The sequence below is a fragment of the Mustela nigripes genome, chromosome 13, assembly GCF_022355385.1.
Source record: "Mustela nigripes isolate SB6536 chromosome 13, MUSNIG.SB6536, whole genome shotgun sequence".
NCBI lineage: Eukaryota > Metazoa > Chordata > Mammalia > Carnivora > Mustelidae > Mustela > Mustela nigripes.
The window spans coordinates 83442594-83456989 of record NC_081569.1 but is presented as its reverse complement, the minus strand read 5'-3'; the positions used below and the strand labels follow the sequence as shown (position 1 = coordinate 83456989).

The window sequence follows — 14396 nt, the reverse complement described above, 5'->3', positions numbered from 1 at the left end:
TTAATAACTCACTATCATCACATATTTGCTGAGTTACAAGGTGCTGTGGTTAAAAGGTCTTAACTATAAAGTCTTAAAAAAAAGATGAAGTTTTTGTTGCTCAGGTAAATAAGGGTTTACACAGTAACCTGTGTGCTCCATGAGGGCAGGGATTTTAGTCTTTTGTCACTGCTATAGCCCTGGCGCCAGCAAAAAGTCTGCAAAAATGCAGGCCCTAGGGCACTGTCGGCTAGCTCAGTCAGTTAACAGCATGTGACTCCTGCTCTCGGGGTTATGAGTTCGAGCCCCACAATGGATGTACAGATTAACTCAAAACTAAAATCTTTTGATTTTTTGATTAAAAAAAATTTTTTTTATTAACATGTAATGTATTATTTGCCCCAGGGGTACAGGCCTGTGAATCATCAGGCTTACTCATTTCACAGCATTCACCATAGCACATACCCTCCCCAATATCCATAACCCAGCCACCCTATCCCTCCCCACCAACCCCCCAGAAACCCTCAGTTTGTTTTGTGAGATTAAGAGTCTCTTATGGTTTGTCTCCCTCCCCATCCCATATTGTTTCATTTTTTCCCCTCCCTACCCCCCAAGACTCCCCACCCTACCTCTCAAACCCCTCATATCAGAGAGATCACATGATAATTGTCTTTCTCTGATTGACTTACTTCACTTAGCATAATACCCTCTAGTTCCATCCATGTCATTGCAAATGGCAAGATTTCGTTTCTCTTGATGGCTGCATAGATTTTTTTTTAAAAGATTTTATTAATTTGAGAGAAAGAGAGAGAAACCACAGGCAGGGAGAGGGACAGAAGGAGAGGGAGAAGCAGACTCTTGGCTGAGCAGGGAGCCCGATGACATGGGGCTCAATCCCAGGACCCTGGGATCATGACCTGAGTTGAAGGCAGACACTTAACCAACTGAGCCACCCAGGTGCCTCAAAAATAAAATCTTAAAAAATAAAATGGGCCCTGGAATATTTCTTGAATAATTCCCACCTTTAACTCACTTCATCCTACAGAGGCTCATCAGATCCATCTCTTATTAATGGAGTCTGATAAAAATGGAACTGATCTTTCATTAGAGAGATCTTTCATTAGAGAGATTCTTGTTAATTCCCTAGCAGCACAGTACTAAGAGCAGAGAAGTTGCCAATACAAGCAACAGCTGTTACTATACTTCCCACCAAGCTCTTCTCCCTGGTTTCTTTTTTCTCTACTATAAACATAAACAGCATAAGGGTTACACAACAGGGAAAACTGTTTGGAAGGCTGCTGTTTTATTTATTCTGAATGCCAAAGACTGCACGCACAATGGTTTAAATTATGATTTATCATTTAATAATAATTATTAGAAAAAACCCCAGATGAGGAATTAGAAAAAAGATACTAATCCTGGCTTTTTGGAAAATAAACACGTGGAACTGACTTCCTGTTGCTGTTATCTGAGAGGCTGGACTAGCTGAACTCAAAGATGGTCCCAAAATTATTTAATACCATTAACTTATTAAGGTATTGATAGCAAATTCTACATTAGATTTTTTTTTCAGTGAGCACTGAGTAAGGTACAGAACTAGCAAATCACTGTATTGTATACCTGAAACTATATTTAATATAGCACAGTATATTAACTACACTAGAATAAAAGTTTTTTTAGTTCAAAAAAAATTTTATTTTCCAAACCTCCAAGTTAGAAAGCACTTTTTTTTCCTTCAAGAGAGGGAGATAGAGGAACAGTGAGGGGCAGAGGGAGAGAGAGATTCCCAACCAGACCCTGTGCCCAGCACAGAGCCTAAGGTGGGGCTCAGTCTCACAAACCCAACATCATTACCTGAACTGAAATCAAGGGTCAAATGCTTAACTGACTGAGCCACGAGGTGCCCCTAGAAAGTACTTTTTTAATCTATTATTTATTTAGATCCTTAAAAGCACCTTGTAAGATAAATGCTGTTTTTCTCATTTTATACATTAAGGAATCTGAAGCTAACTTGCCCAGATTTCTATCACAAGCTACTAAGCAGGTGGCTAACGAGGTCTTCTAAAACCAAATTCAGTACTGTCCCATTGGTACCACAAATATAAAGTATACTTGGGGACTCTCATCTTCTTCAATTGACAAATCATTAAGATACAAGGTATGGGGGGGTTGGATAACAGGTTTTTTTTTTTTTGGTGGGCAGTAAAAGGTTTAATGAGCAGTAGCAAAGCAATGGTACAAAGCTCTGAGGAGGGAGGGGACCCAAAAGAAATATTTAAAACTAAAAACAAGAGTGCCAGGAGGAAGAGTACTTCAGATACCATATAAGGAGTCAGCTTACAAAAACTAAATAATAAAAACAAATAAAAGCAAAAAAACTGAATGAGGATTTCAGAGAAAATCAAAGTAGACAACATGAAAATACCAGCCTTCTATGAGAAAGCGGAATAAAAGTGAAGGAGAAAAAGATGAGATGCGCACATGCCTACCCAAGAAGAAAGAAGCAGGACACTGAAGTTTCAGGCCAATGTCTCCAGATCTAAGCCTTTTTTACTTTTTTAAAAGATTTTATTTATTTATTTGACAGAGAGAGATCACAAGTAGGCAGAGAGGCAGGCAGAGGGAGAGGGGGAAGCAGGTTTCCTGCTGAGCAGAGAGCCTGATGCGGGGCTCAATCCCAGGACCCTGAGATCATGACCCGAGCCGAAAACAGAGCCTTAACCCACTGAGCCACCCAGGCGCCCTCTAAGCCATTTTTAAAACAAAAAATGTATGCCATTTTTACATGTTAGTTAAGATTTGGGGGGTTTCTGTTTCCTTTTTTTATAATTCTTTATAGAAAGTAAAATAGTAAGATAGTCAACTCAATAAAAAACACCATATAGTGTATCCAGCTTTAAATTTTTATCTATAGTTATTAAATCTACATCAAAACAAATATAAACATAGAGATTACTAATAATTCATGTCCCGATGTAGTAATGATGTGCAATCATATGTATTTCACACATTTTACATACCTCTTCATTGATGATGGTGGCATTGCTCAATGAGCGTAATGCTGATGTTATTTTTCTTCCAAGGTCTGCTAGTACCATCTTGAAGGCTTTAAGATGTGATTACAAGAAAATCTAAGGAAAAACATTAAATAAAAACATTTGAAAAATAATCAATACCGGTTTTCATAATTGGAGACTTCTGAAGAAGAGTATTTAATTAAAATTAAACTATTATAATGTTTAGATACTATAACTTCAACTTCTATAGCCTCAATCTGCAGCCTCAATATACGTATGTCCAAAAGCTAAGGCTACTCATTGATTATGATGACTTGAGTTTGAATACCTAATTAGAATATTCTATACAAATCAGCAAATTCAACATTCAGATAAAATGCTTTGAGGCAATAATGATACAATCTCAGATCCAAACATCTATATGAATACGGACATTTTCGAACTATATGTGAATATGAATAAGGGAAGAAAAAAGGTGAAATCTCTACCCAGAAATATTGTCCAATTACATTAAAGGACTCTGCAAACTATATTGATTTATGCTCTAAGCCAAAGGGAAAAAAAAGGTTTTAATTAATAAGACACTTCACTTTTCACACACATTACATTAGCTCATCTTATTCTTCTAACACCCAAATAAAGGGGTATATTACTGACTTTCCTGTTTTAAAGCAGTTCTTGATTCCCCAACTCTAAAACAAGATAACCTCAAAGGCCCTTCCAGCTCTAAAATGTTATGGTTTTAGAAAGTATACAGATGCACCTACCACATCGAAGTCCTTCTACCATGCAAGGACTCATGGATGGTAAGCAAGCAAATAGGACAGGGAGTCCCTGACCTCAAGGTGCTTACCTACTAACAGGCAAGACAAGACACAGGAATGTGCAGCAAATAAATATAAAGAGAATTCCTTTTGCCTGACTGCCTTCAAACTGGGATATTGGTTTCCTTCTACCTTCAGATTCACATGAAACACCAGCTCTTCCTGGGTCTCAAGCCTGCCAGCCTTTGAAATGGAACTACACCACTCACTCAGCTCTCCTGGGTCTCCAACTTGCCAACCTGGAGGATCTTGGGACTTGTCAGCCTCCATGATCACATAGCCAATTGCTTATAATAAATTTCTTTTTACACACACACACATCCTATTGTTCTGTTTCTGTGGAGACCCTTGACTAATACCGCTAAAGTACTAGTTCAAAGCTGCAATAAAACTTTATGATCAATTGCCAATGACCATTTCTGTAAAAATTCAAAGAAAGAAAACACAGGCTCAGGTAGATAGAAAAAGCTTTACAGAGAAGTTTGAATATGAATTTGATCCTGAAATATAAGTAGAACGTGCATAAGAGAAGAAGACAAAAAAGAATTGAAAGAAAATGATAAGGCATGAGGAGAAACGGAGACATAGAAAAAGCATGGGACATACTATACATACTATACATATACATATACTTATGCCTTATGCATGAACTTAAGAGATTACTAAGTATGTATTATTTGGAAGGCAGTAAATAAAATATTCTAGTCAGGACAGTGGCTAGCTAATTAAAAGGAAATACAGGTTGTGAAGAGCCTGAAACCAGGTTAAGAAGTATCAGACATCTGGTAGATGCAAAATCAGCAGAAAAGCTCAGTGTTCAAAACAATGTTAGTAACTCTTCCGAGTTAACTAATCTAGTCAACCAAGATAATCAAGACTAGATTCCTATAAAAAGAGTATACAGGAGGGCGCCTGGGTGGCTCAGTGGGTTAAGCCGCTGCCTTCAGCTCAGGTCATGATCTCAGGGTCCTGGGATCGAGTCCCGCATCGGGCTCTCTGCTCAGCAGGGAGCCTGCTTCCCTCTCTCTCTCTCTCTCTGGCTGCCTCTCTGTCTACTTGTGATTTCTCTCTGTCAAATTAATAAAAAAAAAAAATTTAAATAAACAAAACAGAGAAAGAGAAAAGGAGGGGAGTCAAAAGGAGGAGGAAAGGAAATGCACTCAAGGACCTATCATTGGCAAAGAGATGTTCCAGGCTGAGCTCTAAATTAGACACTACATTTCCACTCAGGTAAAACTAGGTAATTTAGAACCTAAAAAATTACTAACAACTTGATGGAATTGAAAAAAAATGTACTTACCATAAATTGTTTACATTACATGGTTACTTCACCTGAAAGACCAATTACTTCGCAGACAAGATCCAGCACTTTTAATTTCTTATCCCATACTCGTTATACTAAATTATTATTGCTTAAGTAAACATTCTTGAGGCAAAAAATAAGAATCAGATGTTTCAGTTCATCTCCTTTGCCACCGTGTTACCCAGAGTGATATAATCCTCATTATGACACCACAATTTACTATTTTAGAGATCACGTCATAAACACATCATCCTCCATTTTAAAAAGCTATTATTAGTTAACTCTTAAAAATAAACCTATCTTCCTACATTGACTGGTCTTTTAAACTAAAAATACTTCTGTGAAGTTTTCTAATACATTTTTCCTCACGTAAGTACTTATTGGCAGCACATTTTTTTATATATTTGCCTGTTTATAAAAACATACATTTCCATAAAGGAATAATGATATCTAGTAATACCTTTTATTTATAGGATATTATCTGTGCAATTTCCAAGGATGTGTTCCTGAATTAGGATTCTCCTCAAAAACTCAATGACTTCCTATTTCATGCAAAGGTAAAGTCCTCAAAATGCAAAATGGACTGTAAGGCACTCCCAAATTCACACACTCCATTTTAATTACACTGACCTCCTTACTGTTGATCCTGCACATTACTACCTCAGGTCCTTTGTACTGGTTGGCATGATCTCCCCCTGGCTGACAAGGGGAAAGACAGCTCCCTGCCTCATCACCTTCAGATTGCTGTCTAGATGCAATTTCTCTCAATAAGGGCTTCCCTATCACTTGTTTAAATGCACAGTCTCCCTTCCCTTTATTTTTTTCTATTGTCTCATTATCAAATAACTATGATTTACTTATTTTGTTTGTGGTCTGTAATATCTATCCCCCAATTGAAATGTAAGCTGCATGAGGGCAGGGACTTTTGCCTCTTTTGCTCCCTCCTATGAACTCACTGCTTTATGTCTCCTCAGTATATACTGAGCCCTTATTAAAAATGAACTTTATGAATGAATGTATTTAAGACTATAGGAACAAAGGGAGATGGGGAACAAAAGTTATGAAAGGCCTTACAAATATCTTTTTTAAGACCAGTAACATAGAGCCACTCTGGAAAACAGTAAAGAGGTTCCTCAGAAAGTTGAAAATAGAGCTACCCTACCCAGCAATTGCACTACTGGGTATTTACCCCAAAGATACAGATGTAGTGATATGAAGGGGCACCTGCACCCCAATGTTTATAGCAGTAACGCCCACAAAAGCCAAACTATGGAAAGAGCTCAGATATCCACTGACAGATGAATGGATAAAGATGGGGTATATATATTCAATGGAGTATTACGCGGCCATTAAAAATTGGAATCTTGCCATCTGTAATGACATGGATGGAACTAGAGAGTATTCTGCTAAGTGAAATAAATCAATCAGAGAAAGATAATTATCCTATGATCTCACCAACATGTGGAATTTAAGAAACAAGGCAGAGGATCATAGGAGAAAAGAGGAAGAAATGAAACAAGATGAAACCAGAGGGAGACAAACCATAAGAGACTCTTAACTACAGGAAACAAACTGAGGGCTGCTGGGGGTGAGGTGAGGGGGATGGGGTGATTGGGTGATGGACACTGGGGAGGGTATGTGTTGTGGTGAGTGCTGTGAATTGTGTAAGACTGATCAATCACAGACCTGTACCCCTGAAACAAATAATGCATTATATATAAAAAAAAAAAAAATTGGAAGAGGTAGAAAAAAAAGACCACCAATATAAACCAATGAAATCAAAAGAAAGTCAATGACCTAGGTAATTGATATTGTACAACTACAAATATCCATTTGCCATTACTTAGTGTAAGTTTCTAGAACTTCCCTTAAAAAAAAAAAGAATTTCTAACAAGATTCTTAAAAATAGCCTCACCTTGATCTAATATGCATACTATAATACAGAACATCCTTTTTAATGTTACTAGTTAACCCTATATCTCAAATTGGAGTAATTTACAATTCAAGCACACTCACTCAAAATTCTCTTTTTCAACTAAAAAGGTTTATGGAAGTAAGTCAGTGTATACAAGAATTTCACAAAAGAGGAATCTCTACTTCGATGGGGCTGTTGGAAAAGTTTAAGGGTAAATTATTGTATAGTACTTTATACAGTTTAACATCTATTATCTCATTCCACCCTCACAATTTTATGATATAAGTAGGTTAGAGATTAGAGAATGGTGTTCCCTACAAAAAAAGAAAAAAAAGCAAAATGACTTCCCACAGTCTCCTGGCTACACAATCCTAGGTCCTATAGTATGAATGACACTTTCAAAAACAGGGTTGAATATCCCTGCTGGCAAACTCCAGGACAAATTTTGTTGCTGTATTACAATGTCAGGAAATCATATTTTGAAGGCAAAAATGCACACTCCTCTTCCTGGAAGAATCACTGCAATGTCCAGAAAGAACTGACAATCAGGACCACTGCAATCAGGATGTATAAGGACTGAGCTATGTCCAAGTCACATGTTCTAACAGGAATCTAAGAGGAGCTGGATAGTGAGGTAATGGAAATAGGCCTAAGTCTAGGGTGCCCTGATAAGGCAAACACAAGGCCAAGTATCATACTTACCTGCTGCAGTGTGAAGTACTGGAAAGAGCATGGGTTTTGGAGTCTGACAGACTTGGATTCAAATCCCAGCTCTGCTACATACTGGCTGTGTTACTTTGAGTAAATTACTTAATCTCTCTGAGCCTCCCTTTCCTCACCTGCAAAATGGAGATAATACCATTATCAAGGTAGTGACCCTGAAGGGATGTTGTGAGGGTTAAATGAGACAATAAGTATAAAACCGTATATTAACTTCCTGGCTTCCTTGAATGCTACCAACTGGATCTCCCTATTGTACTACCTGAAGTGTAAGTAAACTGGAACTTTTCTTAAACTTTACTAAGGCTACTGTCCCATTACCTAGAAACGACCCCAGGAATCTTTAGGGCCAATTACACGTACCTATAATTCTATTACTCAACAGGAGCTACAGTGTTCAAACAGCCACTTTCCTCTACATAAACAATTATAAATATTCCTGCCAGAAACTTGCCTGGAGATCATATAAACAGATCCCAATGACTAGAGATTTCAAATCCTATCACAATGAAAATCCCTATTAAAAAAGTTCTTCTAAGCCCTAGTCAGTGACTAACTTATTGGATCAATATTAGACTAAAAAACTAAATAAATATATTATTAGTAGTAAATACCTTTAGAAAATTCAATTCTAAACTATGTACTTTTCCAAAAGCTAGTCAAAAGCCCAAACCAATATTTGCTTTCCTTACTATAATACTAAGTCCATATATATTGTATGTGTATATATATAAGTATATATATATATTTAATTTCCGTGTAGTATATGTGTCATATTCCAGGATAACACAGAAGTAAATTTACCTAAGCAAGTGGTCTATATGCATCTTATTTGCTAAAATTATTCTATTTGAATGACAATATAATGTTAATTATGACTTTTAAATATGTAAGTATTTTTTCATTCTGAATCTTAGTCCTCCAAGGAAATAATTCATAATAATTTATGTTCATGATTACAGGAAGATATGTAATCAGTGTAAAAATTCAAACATTACAGAAATACTGAAGATAGAAATTATAATTCCCCTAATCTTATACCCTCTTGTCCCCTGATAACCAATTTGGTTTACGTTCCCATAGACTTTGTTTTCTATGCATATAATTTAGGCAAGTTTTCACTAAGAATTAAGGTTTGGGGAATGAAAAAGGAAGGAGCAATGAGGGAAATTCTTTTGTAAACAAGCTTGCTAATGCTAAAAACATGCTTAAATGCAAAGGCAGAATACAAAACTGCACATACTGTCCATTTTTGTCTATAAACAAATATCAAAAAATAACATTCGTTTCCCAGGAAATACAGCTCAAAGGCACAACCAGATACTACTTCACACACACACGAATGGCTATAGTCAAAGAGATATAACAAGTGTTAAGGCTGTGGAGAAATCAGAACCCTCATACACTGCTGGTGGGAATGTAAAACGGCATACAGCCCATTGGAAAGTTTGGCAAGTCCTCAAAATGTTAAACACAGTGTTACTGTATATCACCCAGCAATTCCACTCTGAGGTACATCCAAGAGAAAGTAAGACACACATCCACAAATATCCATAAAATGGAATTCCTGATAATAAAAAGGAATGAAGCACTGATAACATGTTACACCATGAATACTGAAAACATTACGCTGTAAGAAGCCAGTGACAGAAGAGCCACATACTCTATGATTCCATGTATATGAAATGTCCAAGAGTAAATCTATAGAGACAGAAAGTTGCTTAGGGCTCAAGAGTTGGGGGAAAATGAGGAGTGACTGTTAGTGAGCATGAGTTTTTCCATAGAGTGATAAAAATGTTCTAAAATTGATTGCAGTGATGCTTGCACAACTCTGTAAATACACTAAAAACTACTAAATTGTACACTTTAGGTGAACTGTATGACATGTGAATTTTATTTCAGTAAAATTGTTAGAAAATAATAACATTCATCATTTCTGGATGATTAACAATTATTAATCTTTATTCTTTTATTTATATCATTTTGTAATTGCCAAATTTTTGGTAATGACTAAGACTATTGTTTTTTAAAATCAAAAGGAAAATTATTTTTCAAAGTGCTCCTTGTGAGAGGGCGCCTGGGTGGCTCAGTGGGTTAAGCCGCTGCCTTCGGCTCAGGTCATGATCCCAGGGTCCTGGGATCGAGTCCTGTATCGGGCTCTCTGCTCAGCAGGGAGCCTGCTTCCCTCTCTCTCTCTCTCTGCCTACCTCTCTGTCTACTTATGATCTCCGTCTGTCAAATAAACAAATAAAATCTTTAAAAAAAAAAAAAAAAGTGCTCCTTGTGAGAAATACAGTGATATTACACTGGGGATTGAGATGGAATTGCCACTTGAACTCATTTAATTATTCATTCATTCATTCATTCATTCAATACGTACTATGTGTTCCACGAATCGTCCCAGCCTGAGAAAAGTTCTAACTCCAAATCAACAAATTACATCAATTTAACACAGACAAGACTTCTCTCTTGACTTCAAAAGATCAATTATACATCATACCACCCACTGACTTAACAGCTTTACTTCTGCACCGAAGATTATATTTAACTATGCAAGAAGTACCAGAAAATTCTCTCTTCATTTAAATAACCTGCTTCCAAATTTTAAAACTCCTTTTAATAATTAAAAAAAAAAGAAAAAATGCAACATTTCATAGTTTGATAGCAGAAAATTCAATTTTTACCAAAAATTCAACAAGAGGTAATAACCCAAAAACAATGAGAATCACTTAAGATACTTTATTGGCTATCAGGTCGATCATAACAAGAATCTTTACGTAAACTGTTACCAAGATTAAAACAAAGTCAAAAGAATTCCTCGGCAATAGTCTGTCCTGAAATTGGAAAGATCACAGGATGAAAGCATGGAAGAGAAGGAATAAGAGGTATATGCTGTTTTTGTTATTTCAGGTACATGTACATAACACCAATCTGCTGAAAATTAAATACTCAATCATAAAATGTCCAAGGATAGTACCATCACGAGGTTTTGGAGGAAGTGGCTGGCCTCTTTTAAATTCTTTAATTAGGAGGGCAAAACAAGCCATCTATATTTTGAAAAACTTCACTGGTTACACTGAAGTGCAGCCAGGCTTAAAAATCACTGCATGAAATAATACTCCTCAAAGGAAACAAGGGAAAGAAAAATCTGTTTCATAATTTAAAAATTAGAGTCAACATAGCAAGTACACTGGAGGGAGAAAAACTTGAGAACAAGGAGACTAAAGACACACTAACTAGCCTGGTGGAGGCATGTGGGCTTGAATCAGGGAAGCAGAAAGCAGAATGGATCAAGTCAAGTCCAAGCAGAGGCTACAGGAATTACTGACCAAATAGTTGTGGGAAGTGAAGGAGAAACAAAAGGCAAAAGTGACTCCAAGGTCTCAAACAGTAACCAGATGGCAAGGGATACCATCAATGAATGAAGGGAAGACAAAAAAGAAGCTGGTTTGAAACCTAAAGAGTAACCAGACAAAAAGTTAAGAGGTTTTAAGGTTTTGTAAGGTCGTATTTGTCATGTTCTACTAAACTGGGATTTTGAGTACATCTCCTACAATACTTTGTAATGTCCTACTAACGTTGGATAATGACTACATAGGGGTTCATTTTATTATTTTTCAAATCGAACATACAAATATCACAAAATTCAGGTACAAACAAGGAGTTAAAGCCCTTATATATCATATATATAATAATGAAAGAAGTGGGGGGAAAAAAGCAAAGTTGAGGTAGTAAGTTTGGTTTGGGACCTACTGAATTTGCAGAAACTAAAGAACTGTATCACTCATGAGACTTAAGTTACAGGGAAAAAAAGAGAAATTAGAGAAGTTTGGAAATGGTTAGCATACAAAGATAATGCCATGGAAGCAAAGGATGTAGATGAGAAGTCTCAAGGGCAGCCTCTGAAAGACCCTGAGATGGCGAAGAGCCAACAAAAAGGAGTCAACCAAAAAGAATAATTAAAAGGGATAGAAGCCCTTACTAACCCTTTTCCCTCTCCAAAGGCATACAGAAGAAAATCAATTAAAAAAAAGGAAGCTACTATTTATCTTCCTAAATTCTTGTGGTAAGTCCAGAATTTCCAGTTAGGTGGAGTCAGAGGAATAATCTGTTTGAAAGAGGGCCTGAAGATGTGTTTATCAAATTAGAAAATATTAACTGACCACATGAAAATACCAAGAGAAAGAGTTTTGAGAGAAATAATTCCTCTCCCTTCAGTCATTAACACTGCTATATACCAGGCATTGCATGAAACTGATCATCTAATCTTTTATCCCCATAATAAGCTTATTAGATGGATGAGGAAACTGAAGCTGGAATAGAATAGAACTGGAATAGAAACTTGTTCAGGGTCACAAATCTTCCAAGGAGTACTCTCATCTGGGTTCCCAGAGCTCTCATAGCTCTTTATACCTTCTAAGAGTTTCTCATTACTCATCTTATTTAATGTGTATATATATGCCTCTCTCTCACTGTACTGTTAGCTCCTCAATGACAGGGTTTGTATCACTCATTTCTGTATTCTTATAGATAGGAATAAATAAATAGTGTGAATTAAGCATATGAAAGAACTAGGTGAGAACAGCATCAAGAAAACCAACTGGGGAAAGAGTTTCAAGAAATGGTCAACAATGGCAAATGCAGAGAGAGCCAACAGTGTATCTGAAGTCATCAATGGCACTAATCTGATATCCCTTATTCATTTATGAAACGCCTACTATATGCAGGACAACGTGTTAAGCACAATGGACACGGAAAAATAAAATCTGGTACACGCCAAAAGGTTTTCGGAGAAGTAGCCGCATCTAAATTCTTGATCGGGAGAGCAAAGCAAAGACTCAGGCCTGTAACTGCCCACACCTAATCTGGCTCGGGTAAATCTGAAAACTACTTAAAAGGGTCACAGTGCATCTTTTAAGAAAACTTCCGATGGGACACACGAGATGAAAAAGGGCCAGTGCACCTCAGTCTCGGTGACGAGAGCCGGTGGCCAGGGAAGCCGACTCCCTCCGGGGTCTCCGGCCCCCAAGGAGAGCTGACGCTGCCCCTAGCTGCCAGTCCGTGGTCGGGGGCGGGAAAAAGCAAGCCACTTACCGCAAAAAGCACCGCTACCGCTGTGGCCCAAAGGGGCCGGGGATTCTTTCTCGAGGCCCCCGCGCCGTGGGAGGAAACCAAGGAAAGCAAGGATCAGACAGACAGGTGCGACCCCACAGCCCGACTTCCCAAACTATACAAACTGGGGCTCCGGCGCCCAGCACCGCGACGCCAACTCCCACCAGCTGGAAGACCGACGATTGCCACCGAACCTTCCGCCCAATGAGGAAACGTCACCACTCGCCGAAGTCCAGCCTTTCATGAAAAGGATACACTTCCGCTTCCGGGGCACCTGCCGCATTCTCTCCGTACTTCTACTGAAAAGGTTTATTGAGAGAGGTTTCTTTGCTTCGATTGGCTTTTTGACACTCGGTTTTCTTATCGCTTAATCTCTGCGACAGCGAAGTGGCAAGATAGAACGCCCTCTGGGGATGCGATCCCCGTAAAGAATTTCGACCTCGATAAGTCGCTTTAAGAAAAAGTGACTAGGCTGTGCACGGCCAGTTAAGAGGGGAGCGGTGAGACTTGGAGGGGCGATTAGAGAGCCGGGAGTCCTCCCCGGGAGCACGGGAGAACTCCAGAAAGGGCGGGGCTTGGGAATTTCGCCGCTCAGAGAGGCGGGTTCCGCGGCGTCGGATCCGGCGTGGAAACCCGTCTCGGCCTGCGCGTGCGCAGTGCGAGCCTTCCCTTCGGCTGCTCTCAGCTTTCAGCATGGAATTCTGCTCCGCGAGGCGAGCAGTCCTGCAGCTGCTGCGTACGGTGGCTCCCGCAGACCTCCCAGCGCTGCTCGATTGGATGCGAACTACCCGTAAGCGACCAGAGCCAGACGCAAGGGGTTGGGGCAAGGATGTGTTATGGGCGCTGACCTTGGGGACTTCACACCGGGTGAGGCCGAAAGCCTCCTAGGGGTCGCTGTGCTGGTCCCCGCTCGAGTACAGGGCTGATTGATGGGGGCACATCGCAAACCTTAGCAGCTTCAGAGCCCAGTTTGGGATTGGGTGCAGGAACAGCTGGCTCTCGGTTGTTTTTGACTGCGCTGCAGGCTTCAGACAAGCCCCTAGAGTCTCTTTGTAGCTAAGCCTTTTCAGAGGGGAAAGAAGGGGCAGGGGATTTTGCCCCTCCACCCCTCCCCCACAAACTTCGGACTACCTGTGAAGAAACTACCTGAAAAAGCACTTTGCAAAAGAAGTTTCGGGCTGTGGAGCAGGAAGCTTTTACAAAACCCTGCAAGTGAAATTACCTGCTGGCTAGTGCACTTATTTTCTCAATTGTAAAACGGACCGTCGATTTGATAGTTTTTCGGGGGTGAGGGAAAGGAGAGAAGGGGGTGGGAATAGGGAGAAGACTCTGATTTTAAACTGTTCGTAGAATTAACAATAATAAAAGGCGCAAGTTAGAATCGAGGAAATGAAGCGATTAGGTAGGTTTATTGAAGAATGATTAGATCTGTTTTGGCAATGTGAGGCCTGGTGAAGCACACGAAAATAGGATATTCCTTGTTTGGGAGCTGTGCCAACCGAGGCTATGCCTCTGTACCTCTCAGC

General features: G+C 38.9%; 2 protein-coding genes across 3 annotated transcripts in view; one reads left to right on the top strand and one right to left on the bottom strand.

Annotated features, from left to right (window-relative positions):
• The window catches only part of LOC131999884 (signal recognition particle subunit SRP54), a 69682-nt gene extending 56740 nt beyond the window's left edge, over positions 1-12942 (bottom strand). For both annotated transcript variants that reach the window (XM_059373078.1, XM_059373075.1), the window contains exons 1-2: positions 12853-12942; positions 3000-3110 (exon numbers count right to left, since the gene is read on the bottom strand). In XM_059373078.1, the coding sequence (XP_059229061.1) occupies positions 3000-3077 (78 nt within the window). In that variant the 5' untranslated portion in view covers positions 3078-3110; positions 12853-12942. The remainder of the gene's footprint in view (positions 1-2999; positions 3111-12852) is intronic.
• A 621-nt stretch (positions 12943-13563) lies between these two features.
• LOC131999886 (uncharacterized) overlaps positions 13564-14396 on the top strand; it is a 34779-nt gene continuing 33946 nt past the window's right edge. Inside the window, exon 1 of the mRNA XM_059373081.1 lies at positions 13564-13660. Coding sequence (XP_059229064.1) covers positions 13564-13660 — 97 coding nt within the window. The remainder of the gene's footprint in view (positions 13661-14396) is intronic.